At 38.9% G+C, this 20616-nt stretch overlaps 1 protein-coding gene across 4 annotated transcripts; it reads right to left on the bottom strand.

Moving 5' to 3' along the window:
• Window positions 1–1222: 1222 nt before the first annotated feature.
• Window positions 1223–15960, bottom strand: LOC145502598 (uncharacterized). 4 transcript variants are annotated; one of them, XM_081481925.1, is made up of 16 exons: window positions 15408–15960; window positions 14509–14649; window positions 12883–13425; window positions 11912–11990; window positions 11195–11225; window positions 9574–9608; window positions 8972–9056; window positions 8531–8618; window positions 7795–7851; window positions 7137–7518; window positions 6396–6472; window positions 5171–5272; window positions 4886–5019; window positions 3481–3759; window positions 2822–2992; window positions 1223–2223 (listed from the first exon to the last, which is right to left on the bottom strand). In XM_081481925.1, coding segments are annotated over exons 2-16 (2127 nt in total). In that variant the 5' UTR covers window positions 14572–14649; window positions 15408–15960; the 3' UTR covers window positions 1223–2222. The 4 variants fall into 4 exon arrangements, with proteins under 4 accessions (XP_081338051.1, XP_081338048.1, XP_081338050.1 ...); XM_081481922.1 differs by having other exon boundaries at window positions 2848–2992; window positions 15408–15959; XM_081481924.1 differs by having other exon boundaries at window positions 2848–2992; window positions 14515–14649; window positions 15408–15959.
• Window positions 15961–20616: the final 4656 nt, after the last annotated feature.

Here is a 20616-nt window from a genome sequence, read left to right as displayed (position 1 = left end):
TAAATTTACTGTTGACTAAAATTACAACTTTATAAGAAACACAATAGAGTTGAGTGACAATCAGTATTTGCATGATCGGTTGATATGGGAGGGATATTCACCCGTCGAGCGCAAACAAAACTTGCGGAAAATTCTTTGTCTTTTTCTCACGCAACTAAGCCCATCACCCGCCTCTCTTGTAAACAAGGCTGATATTTGCCCAGCAGGAATAAGCGTTCCTTTTCAAAAATATCAACAGGCATTTTGCTTATCAAATCTTTGAGATAAATTTAAACCTCGAACACCAGCAGAATTACGGTTGCTTCTAATACCTTTGTCTTGTCGCCCAGCGGTAGGGACATTGTTTAATAATCGTCTCTGCACGAGAGAGGGTTGAGTCCGGAACAACTCACGACCAACGCGGCCTGTTTATTTTCCGGATTAACCTGCCTGATGCGGTGCTTACTTTGTTAGTTTTTTTCTCTTACCGTTTAGAGAGCACAAATTTGACTTCATACGCTCGGCAGGTATAGCCTGTTTAATAATTAACCATTGTAAACCTTACTGCGTCGGATTAAACTACCACGTTGTGCGATGCGCATTTAAATTAAATTAAATTAGTAAAAGTTCAAAAGTTCTTTTTCCACTCACTAGGTGCTATTGCATCGCATGAAAAAGGCCCGTTTTTCTAGTAAAACTCGACGAGGGTTGAACGAGTGATTTGTACTTATAGCATCCACTTGAGCGATTACTTTATTTGTTTAAAGTTTGGTTGTCAAGGCACCGCGCAACAGGCGTACGTAACAATTTCAACACGTTCTTATCGAGATGCGTCACACGAGAAATTTCAAGTTGCTTATACCCAGTGCTTTACTCTCTTTATGCCAGTCACTAAATCAAGAAGGGCAGGGAAGGGATTTGGTTGCCCCTCTTGGCCCTTATTTGAGCGAGGCATTTTCCACCATAAAAATGACGCATCCACTGTTGCAACTTTTTTCTTTAGATTTGTTTTGTTTCAGCAATGCTACGCAGTAATAAGAGCGTAAAATTTATAATTCACGAGAAAAATATTTTCTTGCAGTTGGTACTTTATAGATGCTCAACTGAAAAATGAAACTGCGATACCTTCTTTTTCTCGCGGTGTTTGCTTTTTGTTGGCTATGGGGCCTCGAAAATGGGAAGCAGTTGTTGAAAGCTTTCCTTAGCAGTTCTTACTTAAAAAGTCAGACCGCAGTAAGTGGTGTTCTCTGAACCATTCAGTCTAAACAATTTTATTTTATTAGGTAAATAAAAAAGAAGGCTTTTCCCTTTAAAAGCAATAACTGTTGTGATGATTCCCTTGGAGAAACCGTCAAACTTTACTGAGTCTAACTTTCAGAGCTGATAATCGTTGTTTTGGAAAGGGGCAAGGGAAGAGGGGCTAAATAGAGTATCACGGAAGAATTCGACTAAATCAACCTCCAGTGTTTTTCTGAACTTTACATGCAGTTTAAAGATCGCACTGACTTTGTATTTATCTGACGTACCCAAATATCACTTGCCGAGACAATAATTGTTAGTAGGCCGTCACATTCAGGTGACATAGTCGCCAATCAACCAGTTAAAATTTGTGGAAAATAAGTAAAATGATAAAAAGAAATAAACGATAAACGAAAATCACTATAGGAAGAATTTATTTCTCTACATAATGTAGCTTGAGACAGAAAGGGTAAAATGTGATCACAGAGATTTCCACTGTAAGGCTGCTGTATCATCACACTGCAGTTGTAGGTTCAGATGTTTGGTTTGGTAAAGATTGTGAAATACCTGCATTGGCTCATTAAAACAATATCTTAATTATCCTATTATTCTTCATGCTCATTGTTGTCTTTGACAGTAAAAAATGTTTTAAACGTTCCTCGCCTTAAATATAATAAAAATCGTGTCATTTTTGTCTACATCGAACTTAACTTAATTCATAATTTTTCTGCTATCGCTGTTCTTTCTCTAACTTCTTGACCTCATTACCTAGACAATTGCAAAACATTTATATCTGAACAGATTTAATCACAATGGGGTTGATTGCCACCTTAAATATCTTCATCACACCGATATCAACATTGTGTTCACTTTTTTCATTCACAGCATTAACACTCGGGTCTTCGCTTTTTACTGCGCAAGCGCGGTCAGTTCAACTTGTCCTCCAGTCATGGTACGTCGATTGTAGTTCGTTCTCATGCGGCACTCCGTAATCAACTTCGGGGTCTAGGAGAAGATCAACAAAGAGGTTGGGTTTCAAGGTATTAAAAAAAAACTATTCTAGTCTGACATAAATGACACCATGACCATCATCATCATCACCACCACCACCATCATCATCAACGTCATCATCAACGTCATCGTCTTTGTCACTATCGTCGTCGTCATCGTCACCGTCACCATCACCATCACCGTCATCATCATCAGCACGGTATCATTATCTGTTTCATTTGGCCGTGTATAGTTATAGTAAATACCATTGTTTATAATTTATCATTTGTGTATCTATACTCTTCAGTCCATGAGATTTTACGACTGTATATAACATCACAGTCATGTTACATGTGCCTACCACCTGTACACTAGTTATGAACTGGGTGAGTAAAGACAAGAAGGCTCGTGTGACTGTGCAGTTAACCATTAATCACTTGCGTCATGCCAGCTTGGCACGACGAAACCACAGAACTCCAGGACGAACATGACGGACTCAATCACTCCCAGGAAAAGAAACTTTGCCCTAAACTACCATTTCCCCCACCCCTCTTCCCCAGACAGCGACTGATGGGCTTGCGACTAACAGTCACCAACTGCTAATACATCTTACCACTGCCTAACTTCATCCTCGCTCACCCCAGTCTCCATGAAGCTGTCTCCGTTCACGCCTGTAGAATCGTAATGGTCGTCTCCAGGCTCACTGTCACCGTTCAGCGCTATGATTGGTCCGTCTTCTGGAGGCTCTAGCTTAACTTGTACTTGAGACTGAGAGAGTTGGCTACTGGAAGAAAAGAATTTTGGAAATCTAGTCTAGTCCCATTCACACTGTACGATAAAATAGGGCATTTCCGAGTTGCCCTCTGCCTCTGTTTCAAAACGAGTCTTCGTGCCAAACCATTGTTTTGAAAATGCGTTTCATCTGTAAGTTAATTTTCATGCAAATCAAACTCTGTCGGTTGCTACTAAATTCTGATAAAGGCAATCCTTCGAAGGTTACAACCTCGCTGAGCGTAGCGATCTAAAGCCTTAAACTCTCGCATCACGAAAAATTTTAGGAAACTTCGGCAAATGTGGAGTTTAAAGAAACGGCATGAGAAAACACTGACCTGTTACAATTTTCACCACTTCAAACACTGTTGAAATGCCTTTTTCAGCTACAACTTACAGTGTGTGTTTTCATGTTTTTGCTCTTAGAACATTGAAAGAGGGGCTTACAGTGACAAGAAAGGAGGGCGTAACAAACATTAAACGGTACCATAATCTTCTTACTTGATATCTTTAGAGCAAAACTCCACCAGTTTAGTGATACCACTGACCACGCCCTCCACCTCCTCTCCGTCTCTCAGAGTTCGGCGCTTTTGGGCCGGCATTTCGTCCCCAGTGTCCGACTCCGAACCCCTTTTGCGGATGTCATCCTGTCCAGAGCCTTCATCCTCACTGGGTGTATTGGAATTGGAAGCCGCTACAGGAAGCAGGTTTACCTGTGTGGGGAGTCCCCCTAAGGCTCCTTGTTGCATCAGGCGGTCTCGTTCCTGTTTCATCATCCTGCTGTTATTGTAAGAGGAGGTTGAAAAATGAGTATAAAAGTCCATGGAACACTCCAACAATCAGTTAGATTGCCGTTGATGTTTGGGAATGCTTCCATCATTTAGACTTTTCAAAAAATCGTTTTCTCTAGAGACAGTAATTAAATTTTAAAATACTACAGCCTTTTCAGCCTATTCAGCAATTTACCTCAGTTTCAGTAACATGAAGCGGCTGGGAGCATTGTTACTGACGCCTCCCTCTTGCATGAGATGCAAGACCATCGCAAGATACCCCCGGCATTCTGTTAAGTTGTCTCAACAATTCGCAGCCACCCTTAATACCCTTAGGTCAAAGGAGGCAATGTGAGAGTAAAGAGTCGCCAGGGGACTCCCATATGAAAAGGTCCAAGAGGCTCGTCGTCTCGCTTGGGGGTATAAATCATGGACTTTCGTCTCACCTAGAGTGTTGATGACGAAACGCCACTCTTTTTAGCTGTCAAAGTATCTTTCAGGGTGCACTTGAAGAAGTAATATAAGAAACGCTCTAGTTTCAATTTTTAGGCTCGATTTCCGCCAGTCTCTTGAGTCCGGTCTATTGTACTAGCGCGGACTCCTTTCCTGAACGGCGGCTGGTAATCGAGCCTATCCCGTTTTAAGTGGTATCTTTTAGGGGTCAAATAAAGCTAGAGCCACACCCAGATTGGTCTCCTTTAGGGGTTTAATTCAATTTTTCCGAACAGCACTCCCAACCTTTTCATATGGAAGTTCCCCTCACCACCACCGGGAAAGTGTATTGCCCAAGAATACAGTTAAGCAATAGACCACAAGTTTTTATGGTTTATAGGCGGATAAACCACGCGGGATGTTGGAAGGAAACGAGAAGAATTCCTAGATCACGTGCCTGGGCTCGTGATTTACGAATTCTTCGAGTGTTCTTCCAACATCCGAAGTGGTTTATCATGCCTCTAAACCATAGAAACTTGTGGTCTATTGCTTTTATATAACAATTCAGAAGACACGCGAAATTTCCGGGAGTTTACTGGCACAATAAATCATAGCTGATTGACCAATCAGAGCCCGCGTATTCATTTGATTATTATATAACAAACATATTACAATACCAGACAAAAATCAAAAAATAAGCTTACGAGGTGCTATGGATGACCTTCGACTGGGGCCGTCGTTTCATGTACTCGTCTTCGTCCACAATCCACACAGCTCCCTTCACGTTCTCTTTCCTCACAAAACATTTGTGAAGAGACAAGTTATGACGTACAGCGTTCTGTTAATATTGTCAAGTAGTTTGTACGTTAGTGCAAAACATATTTTCGCCATGCAACATTGAAAATACAAGCGTTCACCTCACCGCACACGGGTAGTGACTGGAATGGAAACTTCAACGTTTAGCCATCAAAGGACTATTATACACATACCTTCCATGTGGCCGCGTTTCTCCTGAAGTAAGCAAACTTGTGAATAAACCAGGAGTAGATCTCGTTTAAGGTAAGCTGTTGCTCGGGTGCGTCCAAAATAGCCTGCGAATAGTAAATTGAGGTGATCAACATATCTTTTCTCCTGACAATATCAATGCATTATCAAGTACACTGGTGAAGAAAAAAAAGAAAATCATCGGTGGAACTTTTTCAACTCCAAATTATTAGAACGAACAGTACAAGAAATGCATGTTACGAGAATTCAGAATCAAATCTGAAACTGGACTTTAGCACTGTAGGAGTAAGGAATATGAAGGTACAAACACTCTGGTTTTGTGTAAAATTGGCTGAAGAAGAAGAAAAGCACATCGAGCTTCATCCAATGCTATATGAAAACGTTCAAAATTATTCATTTCTGTCCAATCAGGAGTAAAACCGCGCTTCAAGTGGCTGTCACAGTAACATTATTTTGCTTTGAGTTCTGACTGGTCTATTACACATTTTATGGCAGTCGCCTAACTGGTTCTACCCTATGATTACCCTTGAACCTTTATTACCTGTAGAGTAAAACAAGATTCATTAGAACTATACTTTTCCTGTGGTACTAGAAACAACAACCTCAGTTAAGGTTACCACGTTAATCATAACAGTTACAATTTCCTCAAATGTGATTGGTGCATAAACTGCTGCATTTTGCTCTAATTAATCTGCAAAGTTGTAATCGAACAGTTGGCTGTAATCGGACAGTTACATGAGCCAATCATTTTAAGTCCTCTCCACTAAATCTACCAATCACAGCATTGATTACAATCACTATAGTAACCAATTCAAGAGACTGACTTTGTAAAACTTTGGAGGTTTAGTCTCTGGTGACTGTTTTGAAAGAAACTTAACTGCCATTTTGCAAGCTATTGTCCATATTTTTAATTATGATATTTAAAATGACTATTAAAAGTTCTTTTTCAAATGAAACTTTTACTTTTGTGGGAAATTGTAATGGTTATGATTAATTGGTAACAGGACATTGTGTGGTCCAATTCAGTCTGTAATCACACTCGTGATAAACAAATCCGACTCCTGCTTCACGGTCATCCGATTTTGTTAATCACTCGTATGATTACAGACCGAATTGGACTCCACTCAGTCCTATTACCAGTATTTATCTTAACAGAAACTATTTCACAAACATCGTAAGGCTATAAATAAAATACATTTTGATATTTACCTGTCTAATGAGTGATGCATACGTGAAGGGAGGCCTGACATCTGCCTTCTGATAAAAATCTGCAGATCGCTGGATATCTAAGAAATAAAGAGATTCCCGTATAAGTTTAACATTCTACCTGGACAAGTTACAACTTTTGCTGTACTGACTTGATAACACCCAGAGTCCCCTTGCCAATCAGTATTCAGCTTAGTTTGGGTCCTTAAAATTAATAATGGTTCCGCCATGCATTGGCTGCTGGAAAGCTTGCTCCCCTCCCCATTCTAGATAGGGTAACAGAGGTCTCGTTATGGGCTCTCGCCTGGGCTCAACCCTTACAAATTATAAAGTGGGGAGCTGAAGGGAGAGTTTAAGGACTGCACTACGTGCAAGTGACAGAAGCAACAGGTAATGGCCCAAATATCATCTGTGGACAAGGGTGCTTGTCACAAATTTTGAAAAGAACCCCTACGAGGTACCAAGATTATGTTTGCATGGCTGGAATTCTTTTTCACCCATAAGAGGTACTTACCAATTTCACTACAACACATTACATACTGTATCTCCTGTCATGTGTTTTTGGGCTCAATACCCTAAAAGTTACCACAATAGCTGCCACTGTGGATCTTTTGAGGCTGAACACCATAAGAAGTACTAAAACTGCTTTTTTAACTAAAAGGTATGACAAGCAACCCCGTCCTCTTAAGAGCCCCCCGCCCTCCTACAGGGGAAGACACACCAGCAACATGCTGAGTGACTTACCTAAAGCTATCCCATCAGGATCTCCATTTCTTCTTTTCTGGTGAACCGGCTTGTCCTCCATCATGTGACAAGATGGTGTTGCAATGACTGTCATGTCACTTTGGCTGTTGATGTCATGAACTGTGATGTTGGGCGGTGGAGTGATGGAATGTTTTCTGCCTGGGCTCCCCATTGTCGGTGGCGGACTTTCAGGTGACATAGGCATCTCTTGTCTACTCTGTAGAGTTGGAGATTGCTGGGCTGGTGGGATATCTTCTAGAGAAGGCATATGAGGATGTTGGGGAGTTGCAACATGAAGTTGAGGCTGTGCTTGGGAGTGAGGCACATGCTGGTGTTCCTCGTCCTCAAGGTCAGGGTTTGTGTTTGGTGTATGTTGAGCAACCTGTTGAAAAACAACAGTTACTGTCAAGTCTTACACTCTATGAATACATCCTTACATAACATTACAAACAAACTCTTCTTGAGTTCTTAAGTAATCCCACACTCTGCTGTGAGATTATTTAAGTAAACCAATTAACCCCAGAAATGCAAAGTCACAACAAACTAAGCTAAGTTCTAATGTGATTATGGTAGAACCTCTGAACATCTGCTTATGGTAGTCTGCCAATGTGAGCGTGTCTCTATTTCAAAGAAAAAAAGTTACTTTCAAAAGTTCTACCTTGGGAGTATGTAGGTGATTCATCATCGCTGACAACCTCTCACGTTCTTTGTTCATCTGTAAGCAACATTTAAAAATGCAGTCTAGTCTATACTATTGGGCAAGTTGACATTAAATTTACATGCTGTGCAATTAGCATTGCCTCCCAAAATCCAACCCTACGTCCACGTCGTGGGAGGTGGAAACGGTTTTAAAAAGCCGGCTAACAGGGCTCTGGTGAAACCAGGCAGGCTAATATTTCCTGCCTGGTGTATTTTATAGGTTCTTTGACATTGTCAAGGAGCCCAAGTAAAGTGTTGATGGAGGAGAGCCTCCAGTGAAGAAACACCTGCTTGTAAACTAAGTAGCACATTTTTGGTGTTATTTATAGTAAATTATCCAGCAACAAAGGCCCACAACGTGTGCGGAGAACCAGACAATTACTTAGCATCATAGGCCTACAATGGAATACAGATAGCTAAACAAATTGTGTGTCATAGACGACACTTAAAGATTAGAAAGGGTATAGTAGTCAGTCAAGGGATTAAAAGTTTGATCCACAGCTAAAAAATCTTACTAGCAGTAACCCCCAAATTGGGGACCTGAATACCCTGATGAACGCATCAAGGCCATTGAAGGGTACAACACTTAGTAAATTTATATACATGTAGCTATAATACACTTGCACAATTTTGCTTCATAAATGTGCAATTTAATAATAATTATTTCTTATTAAATTATCATTTGCTTTGTATACCTGAAATTCCAGATGCATTACAACTTGCATTTGTACTCGTGCTTGAGCAGTACTCCGTTCATCCAGTGCATGGTCAGTATTAAGGTGACTGGAACACATAAAAGTAATCACATATTAGACAAAACCTTTACGCTGGATATTCCAAGGAGTAATACCTTATCAAACTCCAACAAACTTTTGAATTGTGTTCCATAAAAAATATGACTCACAATATGCAGCATGATACTGATCTGGAGGAGTAAATATTATATAAAACTAAAATGTAATAATTTTTTGTCACCAAGCTTTTATGCAAATTTTCCAAATCAACAAAAATGAAGCTATCACTTTGTTTAACGGGATGATAAAGGGCAAAAGAAGAATAAAATGGAGATACATGTTTATATAAGTGTGGATCTCAGATGGCATCAATTGGTTTGTTCAACTAGGTAGAAGACTTACTGTAAAAACTGTTGGAAATTCTCACAGAAAGCCTCACATCCAGGCCACTGGCAGATATTGTGATGAAACAGTGGATGGTGCTGAGCTGTAAATAGATCAAAGTATATATCTATATGAAGAGAAACTAGAACATCCTTCACTATGAAAACTTGAAAAAGAAAATTTAATGCAGGGCTGCCCAATTATAGCATTTAAATTACACACACATAAATCAAATGCCAAATATCATTAAAATCACATATTTAATTCTACATCACCCAATGATAATGATTGTTTAAATTTTGACGAGCGGGTGTCAGTTGCATAACACTGGTTGAGTAGGGGAAGGTTCCTCTTTTCTTTCACAGTAAGGGTCCATCTTCCATCCCCTTGAAAGTCAGCTACCTAGTTCGATGGAGTTTTTACTGTGCACATGTGCCAACAAATGCATCCTAATTAGTTGTGGCAGTTGAACAGAGAAACATAAGAATAAATTTTATTAATCTAAATTGGTATAAATGGTTTTAAACGTAACCCCTTAACTTGTCTTATATAACTGAACCAATACAGGAAAATGGAACCAATACACACAGGAATATACATGTAAATCACATATTTTATACCTGTGTGAGCTTCACTAATGAATGCTCCTGTTGCCCTGGAGATCAACAGAATTCAATAAATCAAAAGATTTATTACATTGACTGATACCACACAGTAATGTCTTGCTAGCAATATTTCAAAGACACATGAATTTATATTTTAATTTGTCCCACTCAACGAAACATAAAACATTTATCATGTATTAAATAACCACTTCTGGCGTGCGTCAACATGAGCCTTGTATGACCCTCTTTACTATGTCCTTTCAATCAAAATTACATAATAATGACTTAAAGAAAACAATACTGGCCTGCACAAAATAATGAAAACTGAAAATATATACTGATCAATAATAGCTTTACTGTATAGACCCTTTTCATAAATGGCTACCAACTGAAAAATTCTTTTGTTTTCATTTAAATTAGCCTCACTAAACTTGTTTGGGTGTAAAAATTCTTTTGAATTATCAACTCAAAAACGAGGTTAGTCAGGCTAATTTTAATACTTACAAAAGAATTTATAATTGGCAGCCATTTATGAAAAGGGTCTATAAAGTTTACAACAACCTGATACCTGATACTCAAAAATACTAGTTGGCCTTAGTCATTGGGTATTTCACTTAGAGGGCGTAAAAGCAGCTGAATGACTTGAATGAATACAAATGAAGACAAAGTTACATATGTACCAATGCCCCACTAATGAAGCATTGTGACAATGTGTCACAATGACATAACACCCTAGGGCTGAGGTTATACAATCATGATAAATACATGTATCAAATGTTAATATATTTATTACTAACAGTTGCATTGATAAGCAATTAAATCATATTTCCCCACATATGGTGTATGTTCAGTAAATAATAATTATTTAATTATGCTAATTATTAGCATAAATATCAATGAAAGGACAGGACCTCCTATACCTGCTGACCTATAGGTACAATCATTGCACTATTTTACCCACTTGTGCTAGCCAACAAACAAGCCACAGTACATGTTTAAAATTTGACACCAGAAAAGATACTGTGATGATTCAATTTATTTTTTGACTGAACATACAACAGATACTGGAACTTGAATGAGCTGTTTCAATAGGGGTATACAAAGCCATAACCCAAATTTAATGCCAATATGTTCAAAATCATCATCATCATTATTTATTTGCAAATATAAAACATCTATCAATATTACAGAAATTTAAACAGGGCAGGGAGACCTCTAAAAAACTACCAGGCTTATACAATATGGGGCAATTACCTCAATTATGTGGTTTTACCCCAAGAAGAGAAAGCAGACTACTTGTGCATTATTCACATGAAACTACATACACCCTTGAGACCATCCATTTTTAAGCAGCCAATTTGAAACTGGATATATATATATAATTATTAGGTTACTGGAATGAGAAGTGTTATATCCACAGTAGCAATAATGAGACTCAAATTAAAGAGAATTCACCATGAATTCAAATCGTAACACCCTTAGCTGGGGATCCTCTCCCCGCCCCGCCCTCCCCCCCCCCCCCCCAAAAAAAAGCCAAGATTATTGCTACTAAAGGAATATTAATGTAATATTTCAAACAACATTTTATACATGACCTGATAAAAATTGTTACTATCCAAAATAGCACTTTACTTACACTGATCCTTCTGGTGGCTGTGGTCTTCCTCCTAAGGCAAAAATATTAATTGTTTACTTAATTATTGTATAAAAGTACTCAAAACATATTGTCACATTTGATTGACTCCAAATAAAAAGGAATCAACAAAAGTACCATCTCACAGCTGTTTACACCAATTGGCGGCGATTAAATTTATTTTTGATTTCAGAACTAATTAACTTCTTGGTCACAAGCCAGGAAGTACCTAGAGAGTTGTACAGGGGGTATATTTGTGAGGTGTGATTACCTGATTTAATTTTTCTTGATTTCATCACTCTATTCTTCGCAATTTTGAGATGTGAGTCCTTTGAAGGGTTACAGTTGTCTATTAAAAGTGATTTAGGTATGCGATTTGCAATAAGGAGCCTTTACTTAGCCTTTCACGATTTTGCTTTCTTCCAACACTCTTTCTTAAGTGTAAGAGCAGGTTGTTAAAAATGGTACATGTACCTTACTTTTGTATTTTTGCAATTCGGGAGAATGAAATTTTGATATCCATGACCTATGATTCCCTATTTTTTTTTCTGCTTGTGAACTGTGTCAGAGACCCCACCCCCCTCCCCAGTATGACCCTCTACTTATACATTTGGCACTCAGATAAGTGTGCATAACCATCAATAAGGAGATGTAACAATATTTGAGCTTGTAACAGAAATTGTTACAGACAGCAAAGGAATCAATGCAAGACATGAATACCATAGCTAGACAGGTGAGGATCTCCAAGGCCTTTCCATTTGCCATCAAAATATGGTCGAAGTTCTTGCTCTAATATTGCCTGCAGAAACAGTAACAAAAAATGTTGTTGTTATTAGTATGTTTCTGATATCTCTGATCACTGTCACACTGAGCCATACAATTACATATATTGTCATTATTACAATTTATTTTGGCTATGGCTTTGATATAATTTGAGCAATATGTAAAAAGAGGTGGGAAGGGTGGGTGCTGTGAATTTTGAAATCGTCCCTCTTGTTGGGGACACGTAAAACTGGATGTCAGTAAAGAGTTTACAAACTCTTTACAGGCCTGTCTCAGAACAATTGCATTTATTTTAATTACCTGTGTCTCAATTTGCTAACAAGTGAAAGAGCAAATGTAAAACTCTCTGTGCTCCCCAGAGGGAACAGGACATTTCTATACCTTGCTCCAGACAATAAAATGCATTCAGGTCATTGCAAGGAGATAATGAATACACTGTATGAAGGTTTGGTAGTATTGAGGGTAAAGGATTTCAAATCCACTACAAATGTAATAAGGTGTAGGTATCCAACTTCTCATACACTGGTGCTAATAAAAATTTTATTGCTGATGAGAGATATTGCTCCATTCAAACCATCAATTAGTATTTGTTGGTAACATGTATCAACAAATAAGTAAAAATGAAAATAAATAAAAATAAATTACAATCTTTAGAGAGGAAGCCATATCAGCCTTAACTGGTCTTTATGCGGGTCCTCTATCCTGGTCGAATTTGAATTGGAAATGTTTGTTCAAGTGGCTGTGGAGGGAGAAAAACACTTGGCGCTAGGCGAGAACCAACAACAAACTTAACCTGCATATGGCACTGGGTCGGAATTGATGCTGAGCCACATTGGTGACAGGCGAGTGCTCTCACTACTGCACCATCCCTGCTTCCAAAAGTACAAATTGGTGTTAGTAACTCTTACCTGATGCTGTTGCATATGTTGTGGTTGAACAGGTCGTAGTAGTAGTGGTGGTGGATGCGCCATAACAGTGACAGGTCTAGGTGGAGTCTGTTGGTGAGGGAAGTGGAAATGTCCACCATCAACAAACCCTGGTTGGCATCCACAATGAGTGTGATCCATGAATGCAGGCTGCTGTGGATGACAGTTGGCAGGCGAATAAACATGATGTGTATGTGGCCCAGGAGGACAGCTGGAGCAATAGTGAACACCTCCATGCTTAGGTGTCACTTTAGAGTCTTGGCTAGTGGAGTTAGAAGTGTCAACCACAACATTTGCTACAGTTGGTGTGACATGCTGGTAGACCATACCAGGCAAGTGAACTTCTCGATTGCAGCAGCAGTTTGGAGAAGAATTTGTGACATGTTTGTTATGCTGATTGATTTTGTGAGGGGTTTGTGCTGCACATGCACAGTTGGCAGAGCTGCATGATTCTTGAGCTCCTTTAGTTGTGAGGTCCACGTTTAATGGTCTTCCTGGACTTTTTGCTGGTGAAGATACTCCAATCTAGTACAAAATAAAAAGTAGGTTGATCAACAAATTTCCTGCTACACAGAGGGTCCAACATAGGTTGCTTTCAATCCCGCATTCCGCCACTAGTTTTGCCTCAATCCCACCATCCGGCCTCAGTCAAAATATTCATCTTGATACTGCCTGGTTAGAGTCGCAGTTCTCCATGTGGGAGACTGTAACATATGATTTTCCACTTTTGATCCTGCATCCTGCATCAATTTTAAAACTATTTGAAATTCCAACTGTCTAAATAATCTAATCCTGTTCCCACCAAAATATCTTCATCCCACATCTCGCCATAATTTAAAAGTCCTGTCATCTCGCATCCAGCTTTCATTTTTACTCTTATTCCGCATCCTGCCAAACCTATGTTAGGCCCTCTACACACATTTTGCTTCAAAAAAGTGAAAGCTTTATTTTCTAACAAAACTGCAAAACTTGAATACAAGTATGTTTCTGTGGATTCATTTAACAATTTTGAAATCAAAAAACGTGGAGCAAAAACAAATCCCAGACAAGTATATACAATTCTCAACCTGCTATTTTTTTTCTTTTCATCTGATATATATATAGTTTCATCTGACATTAATAGCTAAATATCAATGAAGTTATAAATGGCCCCCATTTAAGATTTACAACAGAGATATACTCCATAAACCTTTCATTAAACACGCTTGAAAATTTTTTCAAGTTCCTGTTGTTTAACCTAACAGGGCACGCGAGAATTCACGTGAATCGGTAATCAGAAACTCTCGTCAGGGGTAGGGAGCGTGATTTCGACACATCTGGCGATCGTGTTCAGTTCTGTCGACGGCTAGCGAAAAAAAATACCTTTCGAAATTTCGATGCCACAGAAACTTCGATTATGTGACTTCAAACATGTTTCAAACATTTCCAATTTTTTTTCGAAACCGGAATATTTTTTTCGTTCCGGGTTCGTACATGTTTCATGGTACCGGGCGATTATAATATTATACCCTTTGCATTTCAGGTTCTTATTTTCTTGTGTCACACACTCAGTTGGATGATGTACTTTCGTATAAAATGTAAGTGGGCTAATCATCAAACTGTACGTACACTTACTGTTCGGGATGCTGAAGATACGACAGTCACGTCGTTTTCACTTGATTTATTAGCCATCGGCGAGTCGCTTCACGGAAGATGTTGTAAGCCTCAACTGGCAGCCCTATTGCTTCGACGATCCGACAGCGTTAAAGGCTGTTAAGAAATACAGCAATATATACATTTTTAAAGGCTATCTTTAAGTTAAATTGAACTCAAATAAACGATGCATTAAATTCAAATCTTCAGTCAATTCAACTTCATGCATGGTAAATCCAGACGGAAAAGCGCTAGGCGACCAGAAGCCGGAAATTCAATGCTGATTTCGATTTTATTGCTCGTCTACAAAAATTTATCCAACTACAGTTCATTGGGCATGATTTTAAGATCCATTAAGAAAAGGTTTTTCTCTAAAACAAAGGGAATGGAGTTGTGGAATAGACTTAAATCGAGTCTGAAAGAAAACCGCACTAATTGATTCATGTGCCATATGGACAGGATTTGAATAAATTTGGCCGAGTCAATAACGAGAATGGTTCCCTGAATGAAAATATATTTGGCAAAGTAGAGAAAACTAGCGAAAGAACTTGACAAACATTTAAGGAAGTCCACCACAATTCGTATAACATGTGTTACCTGCAAAGATTTCGACCAAAACTGCTCTCATCTCGAGTCGCCACGCCATAAACAACAACAAAAGACTACTTCGTGTAAACAAAAATAAAAATGGCAATTTCACATTCGATTGCGAGATATAAAACACCAGGAAACCGATTAAAAGGGTTTCCAAAGTTCTTGCCAACGTTGGCTCTTTTTTCACGGATGTCAGTTAAGTATGATTTTCAGAAATAAGGAATTTCACAAAGATAAACATTCGGAGCTTGTTGATAGTGGCAGAAAAGCACGCGCCTTACCTCTGACAATGCCGCGTCGAAATATCAATGAATGAGGGTCGAGTCACATCAGTTAGAAGGACTGTCCGTACCATCCAAGGTTACAGGGGGTTTTTCTTCGATTTCCAGCAAAATAAAATGGAAAACTTTTCCGAGATCGCCGGAGACAACGATAAAGAATATTGTTAATTTTCGCTGCTAAACAATTCTGTCGCGTTTGTTGTTGATGAATTTACTTTTAGCCCAAACAAAGCCTCGCTTTGCAGCGTGACGTCACGTAATTGGCACCCGTAAATAAAAACAAAAATAAACAGAGGGTTGGGAAACAATAGGTCTCCCACGCCAGCAATCTACTTTTAGCCATCTAAACAATACTTCTCTTTGTGAGAAAATATTACTGTACATTACTTTCAGACGCACTCCCACATTGGTTTTAGCTCAATGCTCAACAAACAAAACATGAAAATAAAAATTCAGCTGCCACCGCAATCCGTGTCAATCACATCAAATGAAAAACGTGTTTTCCTTTCTAACCTGTAATGTTTTCGCTTCGAGTGTTGGTGATCGTATTCCATTTCTCCCAAGATACCCCCCAGACAACACACGACCTTGGGCAAAGAAATCGCTGCCATGAAGGACAGGATATCACATTTGAGAGGATTCTGATTGGCTGCGACTTCGACACTGAATGAAAAGCTCTAGTTTTAGCAAACATAGAGATTATTGTTTTTCCAGATTATCAAAACCTTCCAGCTGAATTTGCCATCAGTTTTTGTTATTTTGACAGATTAAACAACACGTGTTCGCGATTTCTAAGAGTTTTCTTTATTCCTTTTAAAATATCAATGCTAAAAATGAGGCGACAGAACGCGTTCGCAAACTTGAAGTATAAAAGTTGGGAAAACGCTTCGCATAGAACGCACGATGTACAGGGCTCTAGCAAATCTAGGATATCGTATTTTGTTTATCCATGCATTACTGCCTAACCCATATCAGAAAATGATGAATGTCATATCCAGATATCTTTTGTTTAATTCACTCTGTTGGTCGCAATTTGTTTGTTATTCTGTCATATTCGAAACCTTGGTTCGAAACAAAAAATAAATCTTGCACATTTTAACTCGAACGATTCCTCGAATGCTATTCAACAACGAAATGTTACTTTTGATTTATCACGACGCTCTGTCGTTTCGGCGCGTGCCGTATTTCTGAAGCAGTTTCCTTAAAAATTATCAGAAAAATTTGTCCGTAATATTAAGCATCACTACGGACAGGTCGGACAGAGAACTCAACAGACTAAATGTTCACCGTGACCTTGAAGAGACTGATAGTATCACAATTGTTTTCTCTCCTCCACATAAACAAAGTCCCGCAGCATGCGGTATTTCGAAATCTTTAGACTATTTCCATAATTGTTGTTTAGCTTAATGTATGAAAGCAACGTCCCATAGAGTTGCTTTTGTCTGAGATCTTCTCATTTTGAAATCGGCCATAGTTCCCCCAAGAGGCCTCGTTGTGCACAATAAACATTGTCAATCATTTTCAAGAATATATTTTTAAGCCGTCCCTCTTCAAGGTGGGGACATGAATTATTTGTGATCTCCGTTCATGTGTTGTCGACTCTGTTGTTTATTCTTTCAGCCAGCCAACGCCCTCTTCTTTCATGCCACGTTTAGCTAAAACTACAATGCAATGCGACGGAGCGTAAAAGACTAAAAAGAGTCATTAGGTTGTAAAATCCTGCTGAAACGAATATTTCCGGGTTCAGGATGTTGGGTCGATTATAGCCAAAACCAGGAACTTGAATTTAATACAAAAAGTGCTGTATTTTTCCAAAACCAACTGAAACCGTGATCGAGGGTTTTTTAAGTTGTGACCGAAACTAATTGTACATTATAATATTTGGATCTACAGAGAAAACATTTCAAGGTGGTTAAATGCTGCTTAGCTATTGGCTGAAAGGACAGAATTAATGAAAAAAATATATGTTGCGTGCATGGCCGTCTAGATGTTGTTATGTTCTGAGTGTTGTTATGTTTTTAAGTGGGTTTAATGGCGCCGGAGGTCTCAATGCGCCTATTTTGTTATTTTTCTCCACCACGTGCCCAAAATGGAAACATTTTAAGCGATTAATTTTCATCCAATCAGACAAAACTGCGCTTAACTAGTTTGTACACCATCTCTTGTGTGTTCGTAGCACTTTTGGTGCACTGCAGCACGCTATTTTGTTGCCGTAATTGAGTAGTTAAATGTGGTCTATTACAAATTAAGGTGGCTTTGTAATAATGTCACGCGAACGTTTTGTCGTGGAAAAAAGGCCATAGTTCTACGAGGTTCTAGGAGAAATAGCTACTATAGTCAACATATTTTACCCTCCTGTACTAGAAAATAAATCCAGATATGTAGTCATTAATAATTACTGTTTTGTCAGCACTGATTTTGGTCATGACGTGTATGCTTACTGAGATTAAGTTACGCAATAAACAGCTGAGTACAAGCAGGTTGATTGTGCCCACTAGAAAACCATTCAGCAACAAATGTGTCTCGTACAGTTTGAAGAACTTAAATGGATTCTTCAGGTTCTACTACAAAAAAAATAAAGCACTAAAAAAAAAGTTATCTTCGTGTTTATTATTTTAAATTCATTGCACGTCTTAATGCGGCTGCTTATGCGTTCAGGTGCAGGCCTTTGTTGTGTTGCTCCCCTTATCATTATTTTCTGCTAGTCTTACCCCTTTGTTTGTATGTGTCAGTACACTTTTCCTCGTCCGCCACAATCCTTAACATTTTGATTAATCCCTCCCCCCGACCACAATTCTAAGACCAAGTTCCCTCCTGACGGATGGTAAGTTCTCAATTCCCTCCCGACGGATAGTAAGTTCTCTTTTCCTAACAAATGCTCGAAGGCAGGAGCCCATGGGTTCCTATCGAGGACTGACATGTAGTTTTAGAGATCATCAGAGTCTCTTCGTAGTACAAGGTGTGAGTTCTTCCCATTTAATTTAAGTCCGCTATTGTAGAGCTTGGTTTGTATAACTTTATGCCTTTCGAGAAAACGAATTTTCATGTTCATTTCATGACTGTTCTTAGTAACTTGTGATATGCTTTCTTAGTCTTGTTTGGAGAGTTGCTACGTGAGCTAACAAAACTTCGACAGTCCAAAAACGGTTTAACTATAACACTCCATCTAATACTAAGCCCGGGGGGGGGGGGGAGCACTGCCATATATGGGCTATACAGGTATGTGCCGCTGTGAAGGGTATGGTTTTCAAGCAGTTTACTCTAAGATAGGGTATATAAATCAGAGCGTTTGGGTCTAGAATAGGGTATCATTTTTCACAAAACTGACTGGTTGGTTGAAGATTTTATCTAGAGTAAGGAAACCAGGAATTGCCTCTCAAAAATATAAAAAAATCAAATCGACAGTTTACATTTAGGCAAATCAGCCGCAAGAGTGTCGATAGATGGGGAATTTGGGGAGTTTACTCTGGTATAGGTTAGCAAAATTCAGCTGAACTAGCTCTGGTATAGGCTAAGGGTTTCAGGGTCCCAGCGGCACATCACCACCCAGAAATTCCCAAAGTACCCCCCCCCCCCCGTACTAAGCCCCATCGTTGAACAAGCCAACTATAAAGCCAGTTCGTGAGAAGTTCTCGTTATCAAGCGCCCGCCTCTCTAAAGCCTATGTTTTAATCCGTTCTTGACCATAAACGAACCGCATCTTTTAAGGCTAGGGATTTTGTGGTAACCTTGTCTACGTTATTGTACAAGCCAATTACATAGATCTTTCAGAACAGAGAGGCCAGTGCATATCTCGAGCGCTGTTATACACAACATAGAGAATCAATAATGCCGCGGGACGGAAACCCAGCAGGACCAACTTACCGGTGATCTTAAACTGAACTGAGAAAAGATGCCCAATCAGCTAAAACATCTGTAAACAGCTTGATCTTCGCGCGAAATGTATAAACACCAAGAAATGGTGGCCTCGCCTATGTGAAGGGATGTAAGTGACAGAATATTGTTGGGCGCAAACATTGATGAAACGGGGGATACTTCGTAAATGGCCCCAACGCCTCCGATGTCTTGATATATAGTAGACAGTTTTAATACTTGGTGCCTTAAACAAAATTAAATTTCGGATTTTTTTTCTTGAATCAGACATATACTGTCTCACTTCACTCTACCACTCTGGCTGGTAAAGCAGATTCGCAAAAGCCTCTCTATTCATAGCACAACTTTACAAAAAGACTTTACTTAGGTAATATCAGGAGTCCATTACCCGGTAATGGGCTCCTGGCGATGTATAATTAACTTCATAACAGACCTAAGCAACGACTCTGTTCTGAATTTATTTTTACCTGCTGAATGTAAGACTTCTCTGACTATAAATCGTATGAATACATTTGAAAGAATGGCAATAAATTATCTTAACAATATACAACACAAAATATCGAAATTGTCCAAATGAATACGTTGTCACAACATTCACAACAAAAAATAATGACATATACTTTAAGTATCACTAACCCCCCAATTTGTTTTTTCCTCAAATAAAATCTTCTAGTATCCCTGATTACTTCAGCGAAAAAATTATCTCGATTGATAAAATCTCTGCGTTTCTGCAGGCGTTTGAGTCCTCGTTTTTTTCCCTTTTGAACCAAGTTAGGTTTGAAACGACCCTTTAAGGAAAAACATCAGTCCTGGCTGACCGTTAATTATACCCATCTCGCCATCTCTTTTTACATTTAAGCCGCTCGTTGTTAGCTTTGTATCCAATAGGCAAAGATCTGCAAAAGTACTGATCTTAATTGCAGGGAGGTAATTTTTTTTTTTATATGGGAAGATTTAATAAACTTTGACTTAAACAAGGTCTTTCATAATTCTCACAGTACGTATTCCAAAGCAAGTTTGGTCGTCAATAAAAACTACATTTCAATCACATATAGGTACCGTTAAATTTGCTCAATTTAAGGAGTGCCCCTGTAGCCCAGTGGTTACATTTCCGACCTTCGATTCGGAAGGGCATGGCGTTCAACTTCCGCAGGGGATCTCCCCGTTTTTTACTAAGTTTTTTGTTGGACTCCATTGAGATTTTTACATACAGTCTTCTTTTTTTTCTTTTGAACCAAGTTAGGTGTGAAGTTAGACCTTTTAAGGAATAACATCAGCTCTGACTGACCGTTAATTATACCCATCTTGTCATGTCTTTTTTCATTTAAGCCGCTCT

The sequence above is a fragment of the Orbicella franksi genome, chromosome 11 (genome assembly GCF_964199315.1).
Source record: "Orbicella franksi chromosome 11, jaOrbFran1.1, whole genome shotgun sequence".
Classification (NCBI taxonomy): domain Eukaryota; kingdom Metazoa; phylum Cnidaria; class Anthozoa; order Scleractinia; family Merulinidae; genus Orbicella; species Orbicella franksi.
Note: the sequence above shows the minus strand (reverse complement) of the source record. Positions and strands in the feature narration are given on the sequence as shown.

Coding starts and splice junctions, on each gene's coding strand:
- LOC145502598 (XM_081481922.1), bottom strand. CDS start 14,571: ATGGCTAATAAATCAAGTGAAAACGACGTGACTGTCGTATCTTCAGCA. Junction 11,991..12,882: donor AACATATGCAACAGCATCAG/GTAAGAGTTACT, acceptor CTGTTTCTGCAG/GCAATATTAGAGCAAGAACT. Junction 5,020..5,170: donor GAAACGCGGCCACATGGAAG/GTATGTGTATAA, acceptor CAATATTAACAG/AACGCTGTACGTCATAACTT.